This window comes from Schizophyllum commune (genome assembly GCF_000143185.2).
Source record: "Schizophyllum commune H4-8 unplaced genomic scaffold SCHCOscaffold_11, whole genome shotgun sequence".
In the NCBI taxonomy this organism is placed as follows: Eukaryota; Fungi; Basidiomycota; class Agaricomycetes; order Agaricales; family Schizophyllaceae; genus Schizophyllum; species Schizophyllum commune.
This window is the reverse complement of record NW_026089548.1, coordinates 1595154-1616938: the sequence shown is the minus strand read 5'-3', so window position 1 is coordinate 1616938 and position 21785 is coordinate 1595154. Positions and strand designations below refer to the sequence as shown.

The 21785-nt window shown below is 58.8% G+C and overlaps 12 protein-coding genes and 1 non-coding gene across 13 annotated transcripts; 6 read left to right on the top strand and 7 right to left on the bottom strand.

Moving 5' to 3' along the window:
• Nucleotides 1-891: 891 nt before the first annotated feature.
• SCHCODRAFT_02671929 (uncharacterized protein) lies at nucleotides 892-1256 on the top strand (the record flags this gene model as incomplete). Its single annotated transcript, XM_003028430.2, has 2 exons — nucleotides 892-1036; nucleotides 1081-1256. 2 exons carry the CDS (start codon nucleotides 892-894, stop codon nucleotides 1254-1256), a joined length of 321 nt encoding a protein of 106 aa, XP_003028476.1.
• A 540-nt stretch (nucleotides 1257-1796) lies between these two features.
• On the bottom strand, nucleotides 1797-2096 carry SCHCODRAFT_02639496 (uncharacterized protein). Its single transcript, XM_050346085.1, has one exon. The coding sequence runs from the start codon at nucleotides 1986-1988 to the stop codon at nucleotides 1803-1805; it is 186 nt and encodes a 61-aa protein (XP_050198296.1). The 5' UTR covers nucleotides 1989-2096; the 3' UTR covers nucleotides 1797-1802.
• Nucleotides 2097-3287: 1191 nt separating this feature from the next.
• On the bottom strand, nucleotides 3288-3940 carry SCHCODRAFT_02639495 (uncharacterized protein). The gene is made up of 3 exons (XM_050346084.1): nucleotides 3750-3940; nucleotides 3610-3703; nucleotides 3288-3501 (listed from the first exon to the last, which is right to left on the bottom strand). The coding sequence occupies exons 1-3, from the start codon at nucleotides 3821-3823 to the stop codon at nucleotides 3319-3321; spliced, it is 351 nt and encodes a 116-aa protein (XP_050198295.1). The 5' UTR covers nucleotides 3824-3940; the 3' UTR covers nucleotides 3288-3318.
• Nucleotides 3941-3947: 7 nt separating this feature from the next.
• Nucleotides 3948-4304, top strand: SCHCODRAFT_02705300 (uncharacterized protein; the record flags this gene model as incomplete). The annotated part of the gene is made up of 4 exons (XM_003028429.2): nucleotides 3948-3959; nucleotides 4016-4097; nucleotides 4150-4231; nucleotides 4283-4304. The coding sequence occupies 4 exons, from the start codon at nucleotides 3948-3950 to the stop codon at nucleotides 4302-4304; spliced, it is 198 nt and encodes a 65-aa protein (XP_003028475.2).
• A 1549-nt stretch (nucleotides 4305-5853) lies between these two features.
• SCHCODRAFT_02514192 (uncharacterized protein) lies at nucleotides 5854-6417 on the bottom strand (the record flags this gene model as incomplete). The annotated part of the gene is made up of 1 exon (XM_003028137.2): nucleotides 5854-6417. The coding sequence occupies one exon, from the start codon at nucleotides 6415-6417 to the stop codon at nucleotides 5854-5856; it is 564 nt and encodes a 187-aa protein (XP_003028183.1).
• A 264-nt stretch (nucleotides 6418-6681) lies between these two features.
• Nucleotides 6682-12913, top strand: SCHCODRAFT_02752315 (P-loop containing nucleoside triphosphate hydrolase protein). The gene is made up of 14 exons (XM_050347259.1): nucleotides 6682-7093; nucleotides 7141-7200; nucleotides 7248-7346; nucleotides 7396-7565; nucleotides 7616-7771; nucleotides 7822-9487; nucleotides 9539-9842; nucleotides 9895-9984; nucleotides 10034-10643; nucleotides 10694-11151; nucleotides 11202-11242; nucleotides 11292-11371; nucleotides 11422-11796; nucleotides 11843-12913. The coding sequence occupies exons 1-14, from the start codon at nucleotides 6913-6915 to the stop codon at nucleotides 12845-12847; spliced, it is 5295 nt and encodes a 1764-aa protein (XP_050198294.1). The 5' UTR covers nucleotides 6682-6912; the 3' UTR covers nucleotides 12848-12913.
• Nucleotides 12914-13275: 362 nt separating this feature from the next.
• On the bottom strand, nucleotides 13276-13357 carry SCHCODRAFT_t218. The gene has a single exon. It is a non-coding gene; the product is annotated as a tRNA-Arg (tRNA).
• Nucleotides 13358-13459: 102 nt separating this feature from the next.
• Nucleotides 13460-14163, top strand: SCHCODRAFT_02671926 (uncharacterized protein; the record flags this gene model as incomplete). The annotated part of the gene is made up of 4 exons (XM_003028427.2): nucleotides 13460-13483; nucleotides 13531-13718; nucleotides 13766-13850; nucleotides 13906-14163. The coding sequence occupies 4 exons, from the start codon at nucleotides 13460-13462 to the stop codon at nucleotides 14161-14163; spliced, it is 555 nt and encodes a 184-aa protein (XP_003028473.1).
• A 68-nt stretch (nucleotides 14164-14231) lies between these two features.
• SCHCODRAFT_02714278 (uncharacterized protein) lies at nucleotides 14232-17538 on the bottom strand. Its single transcript, XM_003028136.2, has 8 exons — nucleotides 16936-17538; nucleotides 16829-16885; nucleotides 16000-16779; nucleotides 15560-15949; nucleotides 15069-15508; nucleotides 14904-15020; nucleotides 14734-14856; nucleotides 14232-14685 (listed from the first exon to the last, which is right to left on the bottom strand). Exons 1-8 carry the CDS (start codon nucleotides 17497-17499, stop codon nucleotides 14364-14366), a joined length of 2793 nt encoding a protein of 930 aa, XP_003028182.1. The 5' UTR covers nucleotides 17500-17538; the 3' UTR covers nucleotides 14232-14363.
• Nucleotides 17517-17784, top strand: SCHCODRAFT_01339360 (uncharacterized protein; the record flags this gene model as incomplete). Its single annotated transcript, XM_050341470.1, has 1 exon — nucleotides 17517-17784. A coding segment is annotated over one exon (268 nt), but the record flags the coding sequence as incomplete, so codon positions are not given.
• A 101-nt stretch (nucleotides 17785-17885) lies between these two features.
• SCHCODRAFT_02680879 (uncharacterized protein) lies at nucleotides 17886-19357 on the bottom strand (the record flags this gene model as incomplete). The annotated part of the gene is made up of 3 exons (XM_003028135.3): nucleotides 17886-18155; nucleotides 18201-18497; nucleotides 18545-19357. The coding sequence occupies 3 exons, from the start codon at nucleotides 19352-19354 to the stop codon at nucleotides 17886-17888; spliced, it is 1377 nt and encodes a 458-aa protein (XP_003028181.2).
• Nucleotides 19353-19717, top strand: SCHCODRAFT_02705294 (uncharacterized protein; the record flags this gene model as incomplete). Its single annotated transcript, XM_050346997.1, has 2 exons — nucleotides 19353-19497; nucleotides 19542-19717. The coding sequence occupies 2 exons, from the start codon at nucleotides 19353-19355 to the stop codon at nucleotides 19715-19717; spliced, it is 321 nt and encodes a 106-aa protein (XP_050198292.1).
• A 540-nt stretch (nucleotides 19718-20257) lies between these two features.
• SCHCODRAFT_02639482 (uncharacterized protein) lies at nucleotides 20258-20557 on the bottom strand. The gene has a single exon (XM_050346083.1). The coding sequence runs from the start codon at nucleotides 20447-20449 to the stop codon at nucleotides 20264-20266; it is 186 nt and encodes a 61-aa protein (XP_050198291.1). The 5' UTR covers nucleotides 20450-20557; the 3' UTR covers nucleotides 20258-20263.
• Nucleotides 20558-21785: the final 1228 nt, after the last annotated feature.

Here is a 21785-nt window from a genome sequence, read left to right as displayed (position 1 = left end):
CTTGTGCATACATCCCTCTGCCCTAGAGAACGACGAGTTACAACGGGTGCGGTAGGGGACAATGCAAAGTGTTTTACCCTTCCTCTACTTGCTGTGTCGGTGTTCTGCTACTGACACTGTTTCCAGATCGAAGGAAGAGCTCCCCGATAGCTCAATGGAGCTTGGGCGAATTGCGTCCCATGTTCTATAACACCTCGTCGCTGCGCGTCTTAAGAGGTCTCAGTGGGCTATAGGAGCACGTGTTACACCGCCGCCATCCCATTGCCACCCCGCCTTCAGCGCATAACCCCAGGGTCTGCCTGTTGGTTCGGTTTTCGACGCTTAGTAAGACGTGCTCAACATCGTACGGCCATTATGCACTTTTCCCATCTCCTGATTTTACGCATGGCTGCGGTCTACGCAAGCAGTGGGCTTGTTCGACCGTTCATCTGAGGGAACTGTCACGGTTCGTCACGGCTGTTACAGTCCGCGGCCCGCCGTCCCGACTGCCGCCTCCCCTAGTGCCCACATGTTGATCCACAAGGCAAGGAGAGGCAGAATAGTACCGAACATAATCTCTACATCTAAGGCGGAGAACACCAAATCCTAAGTCAAGAGCCGAGGACAAAAGCTAAAGCTAACGTCACGTGCAAACGCAAGTCGAAAGCTAACCTCACGTGACCTCGCGCTAAGTCTAAAAATTTTGTCCAATGAGGGCACGCATAGCGGCGGTCCAGGGCGCGCACACGAGCGATGACATCTTGATCCTGACCGACGCTCTCGATCATCCGGCGGTGGCGGGCGACGTCGTCCAGGTGCATGCGCAAGTCCGCGACCGCGAGTTCGTAGCGAACGACCCAGTCGGTGGCCATGATCGTCAGAAGCAAGGAACGCGTTTTACTTCCGCCCGTCATGCCAAACCCCGTGCCCTGCGAAGCCACCGACGAATACAAGGCAGCGTTTGCAGCGAACCCAACGCTCGTCGTCCGTCGCGGCCTGCCCCGCCTTCCCGAGGACGAGCAGGGGCGGACGCGTCGTGGCAAGCGACCCAGCACCGGTGCGAGCAATCCGAAGCTTTCGTGCATTTGCTGATCGGAGTAGGCGGCAGCGTGCAGAAGCGCAAGCGCGCGAAACGGGGCGGCGGCGAGGCTGAAGCTGAGGGCGGGGACAACAGCAAAGGCGAGGGCGAGAGTGGGGGCAACGGAAATGAGGACGTCGAGGGCGGGGACGAGAGCGAGGGCGGCGAGGGCGAGGGTGGGGACGAGGGCGGGCAGTAATGTCGCTGTCAGTAGTGATCGACGGAAAGAAGCAGCGGAAGCTAAATTGACCCTGACGTCACGCGTCGCGGCGCGTCGGGATCCGCGCGGGGCGGGACGCAGAGGGCGGGAGGCTCGTCGACGTCCTCTTCAACGATCGCGGCGAGGAGCTGTGGGGCACTCGAGGTCGGATGAGCTTCTTTGCGCGAGAGAGAGGAGATTGGCGGCGGACACGACGGCCTCCGGTCACTACGCGAAAAAGTGCGCATGCACCGTTCCCCCATCGCTCGGAGAGAAAATGCATAGTCCTCTCGCGCGGCGCGAAAGAATTCCCGGCTCCGAGTCCACGTCTCGCTAGGGACCGGCGGCGAGGGTGAGGGTGGATGCGGGCAGCAATGTTGCTGCCCGACGGAAAGAAGCAACGGAAGCATCGAATGTGACATCACGCGTCGGGATCCGTGCCCCGGGTGAAGCGGAGGGCGGGAGGCTCGTCGACGTATGCGTCGACGATGGCAGCGAGGGGGGTGTGGGGCGCTCGACATTGGACGAGCTTGTTGGCGCGCGAGATCACAGTATCGGGAGTGATTGGCGGCGGTGTGCGCGACGGCGATCCGCGGCGGCGGCGGCGGTGGTGCTCACGTCGACAGACGCGGCGACGGGGCGGCGCTCAACATCCGGCGGGCTGTAAAGGTAACCTGCGGCGGGAGTGTCGGTGACGGGAGTGTCGGTGACGGGGGGAGGACGCGCGTACATTCATGACGACGGACAGTGACCGGCAGTGGCATGCGCTCGACATCGGGCCTCCCCCTCTCCCCCTCATCCTAGTCTTTCCCCCACGCAATGCTTTTTATTCCCGGATGCACACCTGGACCCATTTTCGCCGCTGCGCTCCCCCCATCCCCGGGGGCCCCGAGCGCCAGCGAGGATAAAGACCCCCTCGCTGACGCACCCCGTCTAGCTTCCCACAGCCGGGAACAGTTCGCAAGAGCAGGACTCCCACCCCCTCCCCGCGCCGCCGAAGGATGCCTTACATTGTCGCTGCGCAAAAAAGTGCTCGTCCAGAATCGCTCCGCGAGAGAATGCGGAGTCCTCTCCCCATCGCTGCGCGAGAGTACGCACGTTGCCCCACCGCCATCGCTGCGCGAAAAAGTGCCTGGTCGGATTCGCTTCGCGAGAGATAGCCTGGGCCCATCGCTTCGCGAAAGAATGCCTGGTCGGAATCGCTTCGCGAGAGGATGCATGGGTCCATCGCTTCGCGAAAAAGTGCCCGGCCCCCCGCGATCGCTTCGCGAGAAAATGCATGGTTCCTCCTCGCTCCGGGAAAAAGCGCCCAGTCCCCCATCGCTGCGCGAAAGAATGCCGGAACCTCAGGTGAGCAGTAATGTCGCCGTCGGTAGTGATCGACGGAAAGAAGCGACGGAAGCTAAATCATCACGCTTCGGGATCCGCGCCCCGCGTGAGGCGGAGGAGTGACGGGCGGGAGGCGGGAGGCTCCTCGACGTCCGCATCGACGATGGCAAGGGCGCTCGTTCAATGAGCTTGTCGGCGAGGGAGATGAGTGCCACCGCTGGGCAGGAAAACCCACGCCCTCCGTGTCTCCACGTCAGAACGCCCAGTGACCCATCGCTTCGCGAGAGAATGCCCGGTCCCCCCGTCGCTTCGCGAAAAAATGCGCGGGCCCATCGCTGCGCAGGAGAATGACCCGCTCGTCCCCCCTTCCACCCTCCGCGCCGTCGCTGCGCGAAAGAGTGCTCAGGCGGGATCGCTCCGCGAGAGAATGCGGAGTCCTCGCCCCATCGCTGCGCGAAAGAGTGCCTGGGCGGGATCGCTCCGCGAGAGTATGCACGTTGCCCCGCTCCCATCGCTTCGCGAAAAAGTGCCTGGTCGGATTCGCTTCGCGAGAGAATGCCTGGGCCCATCGCTTCGCGAAAGAATGCCCGGCTCGGAATTTTGGGCCTCGCTCCGCTCGGGGCCCAAAATTCCTCGCCAACCACCAGAAAGCGACGCCATGACCATTAGGCTACGACGGCTTGTAATGAGCAAAGATTCATTGCCAGGAAGGCCTTCTTCTCCTTTTTCAGGATTAATGTCGGCCACTGCTTGATACGCCGCTCATGGAAATGGCCGCGACGTCTATGACCGGATCGACAGGCAAAAGGCCCTCCCGCGAGGGATGACGCGCATCTACCGCCCTGCGCTGGAGATCTGCTTGCGTACAAGCACTCATCTCGCATACGGGGCACATAGCCCTCTTATGCGAAGGAAGGTGAGCTGCCCTTTCCTGCCGTCCCCAAATTAGCCGGCCGGTCATTATCCTTCTGCGCCACACAGGCGCACTTTACGCTTTACAGAGCGGCGACCATGGGATCAATAGCCAATTTGCCTCAGACCCCATGCGGATAGCCATAGGGGAACTGTTCATCCGTAGGCAAAGTGCCACAACCCGAATCTCCGCGTGCTTTGAATAGGCAAGCCGTTGCGCCTTTTAGCATACTATCCCTGATCCTCCCGCAGCGCATGTTTATGCCCTGCGCCTTGGCGCGAATGCGATGAGCGGGGTGGGGCATCCGAGGGCATGCAGGACGCATGGGGGATGTCTTGGTTGGTATAAAGGCCAGCACCTTTCTGCTCAGTATAGCCCAACAACCACCAGCTGCATCTACCTCTTCCTACACTCGACAACCCTTCCTCTGCTCGTACTCGTCGAAGAACATGTCTCAATCGGTGAGTTGAGACTTCTCTTCGCCTCGACGAAGCACGTTTCTGACTTGTGTCCTCAGGCCAACTCCTCGATGAGCGCTCTCAACTACGACGGCCCTCGCGTCCCGCGTCGCACCCCCATGGCTTGCGAATTTTGCCGCGGTACGTGCCAAGCGCTGTCTTACTCACCAACTCGAGCTGACCTCTTCGACAGCGCGTAAGCTCAAGTGTGACGGTGGCCGCCCGTCCTGCGCCAACTGCGAGAAGAAGAAGTTCCCGTGCAACTACGTCCCTGTGTACGTCCCGTCTCCCCTTCCATAACGCGAATTTTACCGACCCCCTCGCAGCGGTGACAAGTCGAAGAAGTAGATGCGGCCCTAATGGCCAACATCCTACCACGTCGGCGTCAGCACCCGCCAGGGACTGCGTCGGCGCCCTGACCGCCGCCGCTCATTTCTCGTTGGGATAGGCGCTGCGCGCCACTGCCTCTGATGTACTGTTACCAATTTTTTCTGGGGTTTGGGTCGGACGGATCTCACGGATTTCTATGCCGTTGATTCCGTAAATTTATTAATCTGCGTGTTGCAAGTCAAGATATTGTCGATTACTACTGTTCTCAGCATCCCCGCGAGCAAGACAGACACCCGCGCAGCCAAGAGGTTAGCTCCGCAGGATGAAGACGTGACGCCGTCCAAGTAAGAGACAGCCCCGCGCGACCAAGAGGAAGTCCCGCGCGAGCAAGAGGAAGCACCGCGCGAGCAAGTGAGAGGTCCGCGCGAGGAACTCAAGAAATTTTGACCCACTTGGGGCTTGTCACGCACGTACTTTCCATTCAACTCTGATCTAGACAGGCGACCTGCGTCGAGATACAACGACGTTAAGCTCGAGATGCAACATCGGCGCAGCGTTATCGTGACCGTGACACAGTCATGCGCATCACGTGAAAACTCGGAAATCGCCGGCCAACGTTTAGATCTGGCTCTGGGCAGCCGATATTCAGCTTAGCGGTCGCGCAGGCCATACTCTACGGCCAGATATGTACATTTTACAGCCCTTTTGACAAGAACTTCGAACCGAGACTCAGAGAATTTATGCGGGGCGCCACGTGGATCGAACAATGCCCCTATGTCCCAATCAGGAAAGCGTGCATTGTCCACAAGTGCCATCTCAAGGCTCAACTCCTGGCGCCTCAAAGGTCACTTAACTATGCGACAGAGTCGATAAAATGCGCCAAAACTACGCCAGCACTTTGAATATTAAGTAGGACCTCCTGGCGCGGAGGCTTGACTTCCTCGCGCGGCATCTCCTCTTGCTCGCGCGGCGTCCTCACTTGCTTGCGCGGCCGTCCTCTTGGTCGCGGGTACCACATAAATCACTTGACTCACACAGATATCTGAGTACCATCACGCAAATTAATAAATTTACGGAATCAACGGCATAGATTTCCCTGGTATCGAGGTGAAAAATCGTAAAACACATACAAATCGGATAATTTATGCCTGCTAAGCAGGTTGGGAATGCTGGCCTGAGGGATTTGGTGCGTCTCCGTTGTGTGAGGCATACGTTCGCTGGCAGAGTGTGTGATCGACGAAGGGCATTACGCTGAATCAACGCGAATGTGCAGTGAGACCAAAGCACACGTTGTTTCCGTCACAAGCTCCAGAGAGCTCATTGCGTCGGCAAGAAGAACCTACGAAAGAGAGCATAAAGCTAGCGAAGTGAAGCTCGCAGGCGTCGGACGGACAATAGAGTAAATTTGGATTTGAGGCGCTTGCCACTTGAAACTCAGGCGGACTTCGAGAACTGCAGAGCCGCACATCCTGTAGACTCGTGATTTCCAAGACGAGGCCCGTATGACTACATCGCAGCGAGTGAGGAAGCCCTTTAGACCCCCCGTCGACAAGAAGCCCGCGCCGTCCTACAAAGGCAGAGGTCGCCCAGCTGACTCAACCAGAGTAGTAGCCGAGGATGCTGCGCTGCGATTCGGTCGATCCAGTATTATGATAGAGTCGACAGAGTTTGGTTTCTTGGGGAGTGTCGCGTACGCCGACGCGATAGTCGATGCTCCGGTCGACGAAGAGCGTTGAACCTTCGACAGATGCGGCATAGTCTCCATAGGCATCATGAGAGTATCGTTATCCGGTAGTGAAGCAGCGTTCAAGGCGTCTTCCTTGATTTGTGCGTAGCGCTTGACAAAGCTATAGATCGTAACGGCGATGAGGATGATGCAGACGCCTAAGACAAAGAAGAGCGCTCCCGCGTAGTGTAGGGGTTGGCGCGTAGCATTGACCGGAAGAGACGAGTAGTGTGCGCCTGATGCAATCGTCGTAGGCTGAGCGAGAGTGAGCGTGGGTGTGTTCGTGACAATCCCGTCCAAAAGAATGTTGACCGTAGGCATGATCTCGTCTAACCTTCTAGAAGACTGGGCGAGGAGTAGTATGCTTGAGAGGTTAGTTGTGCAAATGTTAGTAAAGGCGAGCATACTGGTTTGAATAAAGCTCACTGGCTAGAATTTGTGTCGTCGATGTTCGTGTTGAAGTGCAGATCCGGGAATTGCCGTCATTAGGCAAACACGTGAAGAATCCCACGAGGCCCGTGATAAACAACGGTCATTCAACATGGCTGCATCTTGTTTCCGTCTCCCATGTCGCTGCTCTCATCTATCAAAATTCGGGCTCATGAAGACGTTTCGATGCGTCAGAGACGAACTTGAATCTACTAGCGGTCACACCCACTTAATCACCAAAAAGAGCGCAACGCCGACTGTATACCCGCTAGCGATGTCGTATTACTATAAAACATCCGAAGTGGGCGCCTGCATACACGCAAGCCAACCTGCTTCTAGGCGTTGGTGTACCCTTTGCGCAGCCGACGCCACCTAGTATCCGGCCTCGAGGCAAAGAATCGCCTTTGAACACTTATAAACCGCGGCTTTCGTCATACTTCCTTTCTCTCCTCTTTCACCCTCACCCTCATCATGGACCTCGGAGAAGACATCGATGAGAGGCTGCCCGGCGAGGACGAGAAGTTTGACCCATCCTCGGCCGCAGACACGCTTCGAGCCCTCGACGCTCTGTGGTACATCGGTGCAACGAAGAAAGCGAGATGGATGGACATCATCGGTGACTATGCGGGCGAGGAATTGTTTGTCATCGATGGTGCGTGGTCCTGGTCTGGTTTTTTGCCGCTCTGACGGGGCGTTTAGGGGACTCCCTTGTGCAACGGGTTCTTGACGACCCCCTACTAGCCCTTGGAAAAGCAGGAGGTGAGCCACCACCTTGCACGATGTATCATTGTCTAAATTTCCTTCAGATACTGGATGCCAAACCCTACATGCGTTATATCTGGTCGAGCAGACGCTCTCCGCGTTTGCAGGACGTGGGTGCAACTTCGAGATCGTATTCTGGAACGGTGAGCCATCCTCAAAATCCCATGCGTCTTTCGATGCTGATTAATACAGACAACGCTCCCGTGACGGTCAGCAGCAGCGAAGGTGCCTTCGTAACGACCTCGAGACGCCTTGCGCGGCGCATTATCAAGCAGCATTGCGAAGATCGATTATCCATCCCAGTCAGTACCTTTGCCAACATGGACGACAAGGCATGGGCCGACTACGAACATCAGAAAAAGGTCCGTCGCTCATCGAACCACTCACACGTACGGCTGATGTACTATTCTAGCCAATGTTCGTACTACTCAACGACGGGTCCAGCTTCAGCGACAAAGGGACTTTGGCCGCTGATCGGATGCTGGTACAACGGAATATGGTCCTTACGCTGCAACATTGCGGAATGCCGGTAGTCCAGCTCAATGGAATCGAGTTCAAGGACTCAAAGGTCCGTATGAGTTCACCTTCACACGTCCTGCTATTTGACAGCCTCTGTAGATAATGTCCTTCGTCTTCGAGCAACGTCGCGTTCGCCAATTGCCGAAGAAGCTTCCCGGTGCTGTCGCTAGATGTCATCAGCGTCTTGCAGAAGAGACTGGGCTACCTCGCACTGGCGGCCAAGGCTCTATCGTCGACTTTATCACGATCGTCCTGAAGAAGGGCAGGATCACGCCTTTCGTGGCTGAACTGCTCTATGTATTTGTCGCGCACCTCATCATCCTCCCGTCGCTGTCGGTTTCTGATCGCGCTCAACTCCCTTCTCTCCTGCATCCCAAGCTTGAAGCCGCCTTGTTGAACGACTTCCTCCCTTGCGTGTACGAAGCGGCTGCTGGCCTGGCTTGCATCGATGACGTCGACGGACGGGTGTATACTGCGCTCCTGAGCGCCATTGTCAATGATGGCCATCAAACAGCACTCGCGAACGTTATCGGTTCTCCTGAAGCCGCTCGCATTCAAGCCCTCTGGCAGCAGGCCAACGGACCACGCATCGATATGTCGTCCTTCGCTCGACGCTTTTCGTGTCTCGACAAATCGACGACAAGCACGAGCGCGTGTTCTACCGACGACGGCTCATACGCCCTGTTACCATTTCACGAGCCGACATTCGATGAGCACTTGTCCGACATCCGCGTTCCTACTGCGGACGAGACCGAAACCTTCGTCGTCCCAACCAAGTATGCACGCGGCGTCATCTTCGCAGACGTGCACCACTGGCACAACAACCGCTCCATCCTTCCTTCGCATCTGGGCGGCAAGCCGGCTGTAAAGAGGCAGCTCACGCCGTGGCAACGCAAGAAGGAACTGCGCGCTGAGCAGCGCTTCACGCACAACCTTCAGCTGCAGGCCGCGACCCTCATGGGCACCATCGGCCTCAAGCAGCTTGTCATTCCGCCTGCCGGCAACGGTGCGGCAGTCAGACGTGCGGTGGTGAAGGGGAAGGCGCCAGCGAGTCAAAGTGGAGCTGGAGGGAAGGGCACGAAGAAGAGCAGCGGGAAGGGAAAGGCGCCGAAGCTGTCCAAGAAGGAGCAGCTTCTCCTCGACATCCAGGCGCAGAAGGACGTCGACGCGCGCAAGGCGTCGATCAAGAGCTGGAAGGGTCATCTCGCGGCGATGGAGGCGATGTCGACGGACGGCAAGCTCGCCTACCTCGAGCAGCTCAACCGGAACAAGGTGGAGGAGGCGTGGCAGGGCTCCGAGCTCCGTACGATGCGCCTCGACCTCATTCTTCGCTCGTGGATCAACGATCCTCAGCGCGACGCTCCTTCCGTCCAGGACAAGTACACTGTCAAGGCCATGCGTCTCATCGTCGACCTCTGCGCTCGCAAGGTGCTTACGAAAGCGATCGCGGAGAAGGTCAAGGTCGTCTTATCCGTCCTCGGCTTCGGCGAGTACGCGGACGTCTTGTTGCCAGACGAGGGTCAGCTCGAGGACACGAAGACGACGTTCAAGTTTGTCGACCTGCTGGAGGGGAAGGGAAAACGGCCGGCGTTCCCCTGGATGCACATCACGGAGGACCCAGTCGAGTGGCAGCTACGCCTCTGGGGCGAGTATATGGATCGCAGCATCGACGCGTCCAATGATCCTCGTGTCGGCTTTCGTCCTGATGCTTGGCAGCGGCGCGTCCTAGACGCCATCGACCGCAACTCGTCCTTACTTGTCATTGGTAAGCTTAATACAGGCATCGCACTATGTCTCCGTCTGATCCTTGACCTAGCGCCCACGAGCTCCGGTAAGACCTTCATCTCGTACTACGCGATGGAGCAAGTCCTTCGTGAGTCGGACAAGGGCATCCTCGTGTACATCGCGCCGACGAAGGCGCTTGTGGCGCAGATTGCTGCCGAGGTCTACGGGCGGTTCAAGAAGACGCTGCCGTCGGGCTCTCTCTGGGCAATGCAGACGCGAGACTACCGTATCCACGACCCGCAGAACTGCCAGATCTTGATTACCGTGCCGGAGATGCTCGCGATCATGCTGCTCAGCCCGCCTCTCGCCAAGTCGTGGACGCCGAGGATCAAGAGGTGAGTAACAAACGTATCATGGGCTAGTGGGTTGCTTATTGACGAGGGTCAGGATCATCCTTGACGAGATTCACTCGATTGGCCAGCAGGAAGGTGGCGCCGTATGGGAGCAGATCCTCCTTCTGGCACCCTGCCCAGTCATGTGCGCTTCTTGCTCTTCTCGCACTTGCATTATGCTGACAACGAGACAGCGGCCTTTCGGCTACAATCGGAAGCCCTAGCAAGTTCAACGACTGGCTGGCGAGTGTCCAACGCGCTCATGGCTACAAGCACGAGCTCGTCGAGCATCCGTACCGCTACTCGCACCTGCGCAAGTACAGATACGCCATCGTCAAGAAGCCGCCACAGTTCCAGGGTCTTTCCACTTACGAAGCTTCACAACGCATCCAATTTCTCCATCCCGCGTCCATGCTGGCTAACGGACCGCGCGCTATGCCACCCGACCTTGTGTTCGAGGCCTCAGACACGCTCTCCTTATACAAGGTGCTTGTTGAGCGCACAGATGACATCGACACCAGCATAGAACATCTCAAGCCGTCAACCTTCTTCGAGTCCGTCAAGGGCTTCCTCACGCAAAAAGACGTCCTGGCGTACGAAGCAAAGCTGAAGGAGCTATTGGCGCACCTCATCGAGGCATCGAAGCAGGGCGACCCGGGGTCTCCGCTGGCGCTCGTGTCGAACGACTTGAAGCCGCAGACATTCATTGGCAAAACTATCGACGCTGCATTTGCGCCGAGTCCTGACGTTTTCGTCAAGAATCTGATTCACCTCGTGTCCGACCTCCATGCCACCGGTAGCCTTGTAAGTTAATGGAAACTCTCATCCTTTCCTGCCGCTCACCACATCGCTAGCCCGCTATACTCTTCAACTTTGACCGAACTTACTGCGAAATCATAGCCGAACGACTTCTCTCTGAGTTGCAGCGCGCAGAAACAACATGGCGTCGCTCATCGCCTGGGTGGACGTCCCGGATTGAGCAGTGGGAGAAGTGGAAGGCGCAGGCCAAAGATCGCCAGCGACAGGCGACACGAGCGAAGCGTAACGCCTCCAACGAGGAAGAAGGCCTTGAGCCGCCGACAGACACGCATTGCTGGCAACAATCGTTCGATCCGAATGCGCCATCTGAAGGCTTTACGTTTGCCGACGTTTACGCATACACTAAAGCGGACTTGGATGAAGACCTTCGTGAGTTGCAATGGCGCGCTCCCGGCATACTCAACAGGCTGCCGTGGGTCTTCGAGGCCCTGCAACGTGGTATAGCTGTACATCACTCGGGCATGAACAAGAATTACAGGTCGCTAATCGAACGGTATGCGCGAATCTGTCCCAAGGGAGGTTCATCGACTAACGGTTTGATAGCCTCTTCCGCATCGGCTACGTGCGGGTGATGATCTGTACCGGTACGCTCCTTGCACCTCTCGAGCGCTTATGCCATTGACTATGCGCCAGGCACTTTGTCCCTGGGTATCAACGCTCCAGCAAAGACATCCGTGTTCGCTGGTGATAGCCCCTTCCTCACGGCGTTGATGGTAAGCAGGACTTGGTCTGAACGCAACCTTGTTCTCACGTAGACGCATAGTATCGCCAGTGTGCAGGCCGCGCTGGACGGCGTGGATACGATCTCTTCGGCAACGTCGTCTTCTACGGTCTACCAGAAGAGCGCCTCCAGCGCCTCGTCCTTTCCAAACTTCCTTCGCTCGGCGGCACCTTTCCCATGACCTCGACGATGTGTCTGCGCTTGGTCAACCTCCTCCACGGGTCTAATAATGCTCAGGTGGCCGTCAGTGCTGTTCGCAGCTTGATGTCGCTACCTCAAATCACCTTCACCGCCAGTGCCGGTCGACAGCAGCTACTACACCACGTGCGATTCAGCTTCGAATATCTGCGGCGAGCCGGTCTTCTGGACGCTGAGGGGCAGCCTATGAATCTGTACGGGGTCGCGGCGCATCTCTATGTGAGTAATGTCATTCTGCAATGTGCTTCATTTAATCACCTCGCAGTATACGGAACCGAGCAACTTTGCTCTCGTCGCGCTCTTGCGACAGGGAATACTGCATGACATCGCGGCTCAGCGTAGCTTCGAGGACGCCAAACGCGACTTCATCATCCTGATGTGCCACCTCTTCGATCGTCGTTACTTGTCGCGTGTATACACTCAAAAGTCGCACCTTCAGGAGTTGCTCAAGAGATATCCATCCCGTGTACTGCTCCCGCCACTACGTCCCGACGCAGCTCGCGCCCTACGAGAGCACGACGAGGAGATCCTACGCGTTTTCGAAGGCTACGCAGTCACGTACGCGCGATCAAGGGATGCGGACCTGCCGAAGGACGTCTGCTTGCCGCTCAGCCGCATGCAATACGTCGGAAGTGATGGAATGTCCCCTTTCAAGAAGTCCCTCCAGCGAACGGCGGTGCCTCGCAGCGTACGCTCCTCATTCGTCGCGACATCGGGTCACGGCGACGAGTTCGCGAGCGTCAGCGAACTCTGTCGCACCGCACGCGCGGGAGTCGAGCTGCACGAGCATGGCATCCCGTCGATGGAGCGCTTCATTCGCTATGCGAACTCTGATGAGACGGATGGCTTTGACCATGTCCTCAACGCCTACATCTACGACTTCTATACGCACGGCCAGCCGACTTCCCTCGCGCAGGCAAACGGCATCAAGCACGGCGACATCTGGTACTTGCTCGAAGATTTCAACCTCGTCCTACTCACTCTCAAGACGGCGCTGCAGCAACTCCTGAGTCGCACGCGAGCGGAGGATGCGGAGGTCGTCGTTGGTGTGGACTTTGACGAAGAGCAGGTGTCTGGCGAGGCAAACGTCGGGGATGATCTGAAGGTGGAAGGCGAGGATGGGGACGACGCGGATGAGAAGGGTGCAGACAAGGAAGGCGAAGAATTCTCGAGACCGAAGGGGGTTCCCGACTATGACTGGAATGTGTATCGCATGGTGTCTGCCGCTCACGTGGAGTTCCAAGCAAAGTTCAAGGCGATGTGGGCGTAGCTCCCTGTCGTGTTTACTGTCGTGTTTGTTTAGTACTCGAATACAAAAAATTGCCTCATGAGATGTATACATGCTATGCCATCTTGCGTCAATAAGCCACGCTAGCAGTTCTCACAGGTGAGGAAGACACAGTATATATTTCCGCTAGAACGAGCTCAGTCACGCTCTGGTGTAAACATCTCCGAAGTGCTGTGTAGTCAATGCAGGTGCGAGGGAAACGTTTTCTCGCTTTCTTCTCAATCTGAAGGAAGCGATATTGCCTGTACCTATCAATTCACGCTAGTACCTCACATAGAAAGGATATCTGAGCGAGGGGGCTTCGCCCCTCTGAGATCTCGCTTCACGCGATCCGCTTGCTCCTTAGCTCGTCCTGCTTGCGATAGTGGCTAATAGACTGCGCTTCAAAAACGTAGCGATCGCCAAAGCGAAACCGATGACGGGACTCGAACCCGCAACCTTCGCCTAACCTTCGTAGGAAAGCGACGCCATAGACCATTAGGCAACATCGGCATGATATCAGTCCGGCACATGCATGTGACGTCGAGTGACAAGTGCTCACCTCCATCACGTTCGCCCTAGCTTCCCACTCTGTTCTTGGTTTGCTCCTTCATCATGGACTTGCGGTCTGAGAACATGGTGCGGCGCTATGGCTATCAGCTCTGCTTCGTGCTCATTCGGCACAGTCTATGCAGCAACTCATCGCCTTCAACATGCAACGGCACAAGAACGCTCGACTTGCCGAGGCACCGGACGATGGCGCTAAGGCGCCGGCGCCTAAACGCGCCAAGAAGGTCCACAAATCCTCTGCGGCCCGAATCCCCGATCGTCGTCCTTCATCTCTGGCGGCCGTTACGCCGAAGCTCACCACACAGTTGGCGGGTACGCGCAGGTGCGCGATCAGTCGGACTTGAGGCGTAGCCTACTGACTGGCCCGAAGCGCTCTTCGACACCTTTGGACCAGATGATCGCGGTGGACGAATGGATGGAGGAGGATGTGACGATGGTGCGCGGCGGTTGCTTTTGTGTTCGGACGCATATACCCACCTCGCGTATGACAGATCGAGGCCGCCCCCGCGACTATGCCATCCCTCGACGTTCCCGCGTGTTTGCGCGAGCTCGAGAGCGAACTCGCAAAGTTGCTCGATGCGGGCAAGACGGTGATCAGTCTGGAGAACACCGCATACAGGGAGACACAGGGCAGTAGACTTCGTCGTGCTAAAGTCGTTGAGAGTGGCCGACAGGTGATCAGCATCGCGGAGGATGCTCTGGGCAAGCTTCGCACCGTGCTTGGATCTCTGCCCCTCGAGAACAAGTGACGCTCCGGTACCACCTTCCTTGCTATCCTATCGCTTTTATCTCGCTCTGCCCTGTACTGCACTTTGTCGTATCGCTCTCGTCGCTCGGTTCGGACTTGGATACTTTGTCGTTATATCACGCTCTCATACCCGCTTTGGACTTGGATACCACATTTTGCATCGAATTGGAACCTTGGATTGGACGAATAACTAAACTAGCTTTACACTTTCTCAATAAGAAGCCTTGTACGTTTGCGCGCGTCCGCCTTGCGACAATCTGTCTGGAGACACACGTACGCGACATCCGCCGCCTCGCCTTGGACCTTGCCCACCAGCGCCGCGCGCAACAGCGATACGTCTTCCTCGTACAGCACGATCTTGTCCTTGGCGACCGGGACCTTGCTGCTAAGGTTGATGGACTCCCTCAGCGAGAGCGACGTGTCTTGCGCGTGATCGTGCCCCGGGCGCGCGTCCACGCAGCGAAGGAGGTCATACCCGTGCGTGTTGTGCCAGTGGGCGATCATGTCGGCAAAGTCGTACATGCTGTTATCAAGTCAGTGCATGGCGGATATGCAAGATCGGCCGACTTACGTCGCATTCTCGCGGCACGTCCACATCTTACAACGCAGCGAGACGGAGGAGTCGAACTTGGGCGCAGTCGTCGTCTTGCAGTGGGAGAGCATGTGGCGGAGCATCTCCTTCTTGCCCGGGTCACTGGTATATGGTCAGTACGCGCGCGGAAACAATCAAAGCCAACGTACTTCACGCCGCATGCATTCGGATCCTCCTCGTCAAAGTCGTTGATGCAGACGGGGCAGTAGTACACCGTCCGATTCTTGTACTCGGTCTCGAACTGGTGCTTGTACGAGTCTATGCCGCTAGGAAGCCATGAGCAAAGGAAGACGGATTACAGCGACGACACATACAGGGGTCGTCCCGCATCCTCGGCGTCCTGGATGTCGAGGTTCTTGGCCGCAATCATGTCGGCATAGCAGATGCGACAGTGCTTGTCGAGCTCAACGCCGTTGCTGAAGAAGCCGGCGCAAAAGTTACACCTGGTGTGCGTGTCCTTGTAGTGCCGCTGCATGCACGTCCACATGTGCTGCCCATAGTTACCGAGCAGGTCCTTGTGAATGCCCTCGCGCGCGCACAAGAAGCATTGACGCTGGAGCGCCTGTTCGTCCAGACGCAGGAGGTGCATCAGAGCCTTGAAGACGTTGGCGCGCGCGTGCAGAGCGTTCTCGCCAGTGACGAGCGAGAGGTACGGGTGACCAGCGTCGAGGGAGTGTACGAATCGCGCGAGCGTAGCGCTCCGCGGAGCGCCGTCGACAGGTTCCGGTGCAGTAGAGGCTGCAGGGGGAAGAATCTGTTGTGACACGTTGAGCGAGCGCAACATGATGGGCGAAAATCGACGTACCTTATTGTTGAGGTCCCTGAGCGCTATCAAAATATCGTTCATGGCGTCCCGCGCCTCCTCCACGAGCTCGTCCGGCTTCTCCATATCCGGCACCTCGTCCACCCACTTGCCGTACTTCTCGTAGACAGCGTGGTCAAGCTTGTCGAACGTGCGAGCGAGCTCTTCGACCTTCGCATCCGCAAAGAGACGGCGGACGCGATCTTCGTGCAGGCTGTCCGCGGAGACAGGACCAGCAGTCCGCCCGACAGAGTTGTAAAACTCTATCGTGCTCGTGTCCTCCGCACGTCCGCGAAAGCGGGCCTGAAAGTCGACCTGAGCGATCTGAGCCTTATACGTGGTCCACGTCAGCGGCGAGTTGATACGGTGACCCATTGCAGCAGTAACAATGTCCTGCAAGCACGATGAGTGGTCGGATTGCACGAGGCAAGAGCAGGACTTACGGGGGACACGGTACGCTTCAAGTTCTCGCCAAACGTGTACCGCATGAACTTCCACATGAACGCGAGGATGCCGCAGAACACTGCAATCTTCTGGACAAAGTGGTTGGCGGACGTGGAGCTCATCGTCTTCCACTCCTGCGGCTTGCGATTCTTCCCGACATACATCTCGGGCTGATTATCCGTGTTCGCAGCCGCGAGCTTCTCCTCCGACGGCTGCTTGGAGGCACGGACGACGCCCGTGTGCTTGAACTTGTCGCGAACGACGAGCTCAACCCTCGATGCAGGTGGAGCGACCGCGCCGGAGATCCATCCGATGACTTCGTTGGACTGTTCCCAGACGTCGTAGTAGCAGCCGATGACGAGGAAAGGGAGGATGGGGTCCATGTGCGCCTCGGAGCCTGGCAGCACACGAATGCTCTTGTCGGAGATGCGCAGGGAGGTGCCCTTGTAGCCCTTGAGCCAGTGCAGACGGAAGAAGACGGAGACGTTGAGGCCCCAGGAGTCGGTACCTTCGATATAGACGGTAGTGTCGCCCCATCGCACGCACTGCGCGAGCCCCTGCGCGTTCTCAGCCTCCGTCCAGGTGCCGATGCGCGTGCCGAGCTCGGACATGATCGTCGTGAGGAAGTACATGGTGACACGGGTCTTGTTCGAGTCGTAGCTGAGCCCGGGATCGAGGAGCGCCTTGAGCATCTTGAGGAGATCGACTTCGCGCATGAGGAGCTTCTCGCGGGCGCGATCCTCGATGACGCCTTTGACCTTGGCCAAGGCGTCGATAAACTATGCGGTGTCAGTCAGGACACGACGCGCAGCGAACCAGCACACTCACGTTCTTGATAGCCTCGCGATAGGCAGGCGTAGGGGATGCGACGCCGCGCGAATAGAGCTGAAAGTGGGTCAGTGAATATCGTAGGTGTGATGCTGTTGCGCGCTTACCATGCCGAAGACTGCGCCCTGGAACTTGACCATGGTGTTGTACGAGAGCCCACGACCATCAGGGCCGCGAGTCCTGCCGACGAACTCGAAGAACGTCTTCATCGTGCCCTCCTCCGGCAGCGCCTGACCCTCTTGCAGGGTCAGCGCAGCAAGCTTCTCGGACTTGAGGATGACGGTCATGGCCTCCAGCCAGACGCGCTCAATGTAGTCGTAGTTGGAAAGGGTGCTCGCCGCGAGATAGTGGAGGTCGAAGCTGCCGTTGTCGATCTCGCGGAGGATGACGGCGTTATCGTCGTGGCCAAAGAACTCCTCGTATGCTTTCGCGGTGTCGACCTTGGCTTTGCCGCGACGGGGCTTTGCCTTCCGCAGCCCCTCCGCATCGATATGCTCGTCCTCGACAGGCGGGCGTGCGGCGGGCACGGGCGGTGGGGCGGGTTGCGCAAGGGTGCGCACGTCGATAGGCGGACGGCGGACGGACCACATGTGGGTCCCCGGCAGCGCCGTGAAGGTGCGCTTGTCGGCTGTACGCGGTAGGTTGCTCTTGCGAACAGCGCCATGGGCCATGGTGGAGGAGGTGGGCGATGGGGCAGCTACGCGACTGCCCGACTTATATGATGGATGTGCGATGGGTTGCAGGCTGTCGAGGCGCGTCAAACACCAGTAGACGTGCGGGCTCGGACAGAAGACTGCGAGGGCAGGACTGGCATCTCACCTCTGGAATTTCCGAGTTCGGTCGAGCTGCCATGTCAGCGCGCATGTCGGATCGACAGGGACGCGCGAAGCGCGCATTGGACAGGTGCCTGTCATGGCCAGCGGAGGCTTCGCGCGGACATTACCCGCCGACGCTGCTCATGTTGTACGCCGCGACGATGGAGGGAGCAGGCTCGCGCGCGTTGGACATGGTGGTCGAACGATGGTGGGCAAAACATGGATGCATGTTTTATGACATGTTACGTAAAAGCGACTGCGGCGTGTACTCTAAGTTCCCACAGCTGTCCGCGGACGATATCCGTATAATCGGGACGGTGCCAAAACGCGGCTGTCAACGCAATGACAGCTTCCTCCGCGCGCAAGTACAGCTTCTGGCGCGTTCCGATGCTGGTCTCATTCGCAAAGGCATCGTAGTATGCGAGGGCGGTGTTCATCGCCTTTGGACCGTTCGACGTGCTGAGCAGAATGTCGTACTCCCAGCAGGGGTCGAGGAGGACGATGGGCCCAAACTATGCACGTCAGTGTGCGCGGGAGCAAACGTACAAAGACCGTACCCTGGCAAATAGCCTCAGGAGTCGGTTGCGCGCGGTGACATGCACCTGCTGGGCGTGCGCAAACTTGTTGATGTCCTTCTTGCGGTCCTTGAACACCTGCTCGGCGGGCCCGGACGCAAGCGCCGCGCGACCCTCTTCTGTCTCTGCCCAGAGTTGGCGATAGAAGCGGGTCGCGAACTGGCTGTCGTGCGTCGAAGACGCGTACCATCGGCGAGCCAGAGTGACGTCGAAAAGCTTGAGAAGCACCTTGTTTGCGAGGGCAAACTCGCCCGTGAACTGACGGTAGTTGTATATACCCTTGTCGGACGTGTCAGAAAGCGACGCCATCGAGCATCCGTCCTTACATTGTGCTGCAGGGCCAGCGCGCTGATAGACTGGTGTCCGATGAGGAACTCTTGCTGGATCGCAAACAGGTCGTCACTGTCAGCCGACCCCGCAAAGGCTTCCTTCCAGCTGTCGGCCGTAATGTCGGGCGCAATACCACGGACGGCGTTTGCAAGCGCGATCCGCCGTCTCCTCATCTGAGTACTGCTGAGGGTGGCGAGCTGGGCAATCTGCGCGCTCGAGAGGGGCGTCTGCCAGAGGTTGGCTTCGAGTAGAGCGTGGATGTCTTGCTCGGCAGTGTTGGCGGATGGGCGAGGGCGACGCGGGGCAACGGGCGGGGGCGAGGGCGACGGCGTCCGCGTGGGGCTCGGCGACGGCGTATGGGTGCGTGTGGGTGCTGGTGTGGGTGTCCGCACGTGCTCGGGTGTATGCGCGCGGTCGCTGGCAGGCGTTGGTGTCAGAGCGCGGGACACTGGCGGAGTCGGGGACGTGTGCGTCTCGGAAGCGAATGGGGTTGAGGCGCGGCGGGTACTGAACTGCTGGAAGAGGTCGCCCGGGAGACGCTGCGTGAATGTGAGCACGACTGTACCGATGAGCACGCGCGCTCTTGCCTCTGGGTACGTCGTGACCGTATCGTACAGGCGGCGATCCAGGGCGCGCACACGAGCGATGACATCTTGATCCTGACCGACGCTCTCGATCATCCGGCGGTGGCGGGCGACGTCGTCCAGGTGCATGCGCAAGTCCGCGACCGCGAGCTCGTAGCGAACGACCCAGTCGGTGGCCATGATCGTCAGAAGCAAGGAACGCGTTTTACTTCCGCCCGTCATGCCAAACCCCGTGCCCTGCGAAGCCACCGACGAATACAAGGCAGCGTTTGCAGCGAACCCAACGCTCGTCGTCCGTCGCGGCCTGCCCCGCCTTCCCGAGGACGAGCAGGGGCGGACGCGTCGTGGCAAGCGACCCAGCACCGGTGCGAGCAATCCGAAGCTTTCGTGCATTTGCTGATCGGAGTAGGCGGCAGCGTGCAGAAGCGCAAGCGCGCGAAACGGGGCGGCGGCGAGGCTGAAGCTGAGGGCGGGGACAACAGCAAAGGCGAGGGCGAGAGTGGGGGCAACGGAAATGAGGACGTCGAGGGCGGGGACGAGAGCGAGGGCGGCGAGGGCGAGGGTGGGGACGAGGGCGGGCAGTAATGTCGCTGTCAGTAGTGATCGACGGAAAGAAGCAGCGGAAGCTAAATTGACCCTGACGTCACGCGTCGCGGCGCGTCGGGATCCGCGCGGGGCGGGACGCAGAGGGCGGGAGGCTCGTCGACGTCCTCTTCAACGATCGCGGCGAGGAGCTGTGGGGCACTCGAGGTCGGATGAGCTTCTTTGCGCGAGAGAGAGGAGATTGGCGGCGGACACGACGGCCTCCGGTCACTACGCGAAAAAGTGCGCATGCACCGTTCCCCCATCGCTCGGAGAGAAAATGCATAGTCCTCTCGCGCGGCGCGAAAGAATTCCCGGCTCCGAGTCCACGTCTCGCTAGGGACCGGCGGCGAGGGTGAGGGTGGATGCGGGCAGCAATGTTGCTGCCCGACGGAAAGAAGCAACGGAAGCATCGAATGTGACATCACGCGTCGGGATCCGTGCCCCGGGTGAAGCGGAGGGCGGGAGGCTCGTCGACGTATGCGTCGACGATGGCAGCGAGGGGGGTGTGGGGCGCTCGACATTGGACGAGCTTGTTGGCGCGCGAGATCACAGTATCGGGAGTGATTGGCGGCGGTGTGCGCGACGGCGATCCGCGGCGGCGGCGGCGGTGGTGCTCACGTCGACAGACGCGGCGACGGGGCGGCGCTCAACATCCGGCGGGCTGTAAAGGTAACCTGCGGCGGGAGTGTCGGTGACGGGAGTGTCGGTGACGGGGGGAGGACGCGCGTACATTCATGACGACGGACAGTGACCGGCAGTGGCATGCGCTCGACATCGGGCCTCCCCCTCTCCCCCTCATCCTAGTCTTTCCCCCACGCAATGCTTTTTATTCCCGGATGCACACCTGGACCCATTTTCGCCGCTGCGCTCCCCCCATCCCCGGGGGCCCCGAGCGCCAGCGAGGATAAAGACCCCCTCGCTGACGCACCCCGTCTAGCTTCCCACAGCCGGGAACAGTTCGCAAGAGCAGGACTCCCACCCCCTCCCCGCGCCGCCGAAGGATGCCTTACATTGTCGCTGCGCAAAAAAGTGCTCGTCCAGAATCGCTCCGCGAGAGAATGCGGAGTCCTCTCCCCATCGCTGCGCGAGAGTACGCACGTTGCCCCACCGCCATCGCTGCGCGAAAAAGTGCCTGGTCGGATTCGCTTCGCGAGAGATAGCCTGGGCCCATCGCTTCGCGAAAGAATGCCTGGTCGGAATCGCTTCGCGAGAGGATGCATGGGTCCATCGCTTCGCGAAAAAGTGCCCGGCCCCCCGCGATCGCTTCGCGAGAAAATGCATGGTTCCTCCTCGCTCCGGGAAAAAGCGCCCAGTCCCCCATCGCTGCGCGAAAGAATGCCGGAACCTCAGGTGAGCAGTAATGTCGCCGTCGGTAGTGATCGACGGAAAGAAGCGACGGAAGCTAAATCATCACGCTTCGGGATCCGCGCCCCGCGTGAGGCGGAGGAGTGACGGGCGGGAGGCGGGAGGCTCCTCGACGTCCGCATCGACGATGGCAAGGGCGCTCGTTCAATGAGCTTGTCGGCGAGGGAGATGAGTGCCACCGCTGGGCAGGAAAACCCACGCCCTCCGTGTCTCCACGTCAGAACGCCCAGTGACCCATCGCTTCGCGAGAGAATGCCCGGTCCCCCCGTCGCTTCGCGAAAAAATGCGCGGGCCCATCGCTGCGCAGGAGAATGACCCGCTCGTCCCCCCTTCCACCCTCCGCGCCGTCGCTGCGCGAAAGAGTGCTCAGGCGGGATCGCTCCGCGAGAGAATGCGGAGTCCTCGCCCCATCGCTGCGCGAAAGAGTGCCTGGGCGGGATCGCTCCGCGAGAGTATGCACGTTGCCCCGCTCCCATCGCTTCGCGAAAAAGTGCCTGGTCGGATTCGCTTCGCGAGAGAATGCCTGGGCCCATCGCTTCGCGAAAGAATGCCCGGCTCGGAATTTTGGGCCTCGCTCCGCTCGGGGCCCAAAATTCCTCGCCAACCACCAGAAAGCGACGCCATGACCATTAGGCTACGACGGCTTGTAATGAGCAAAGATTCAAGGCGATAGCTCCAAAAACCCGCTCAGAAAACGATCCAC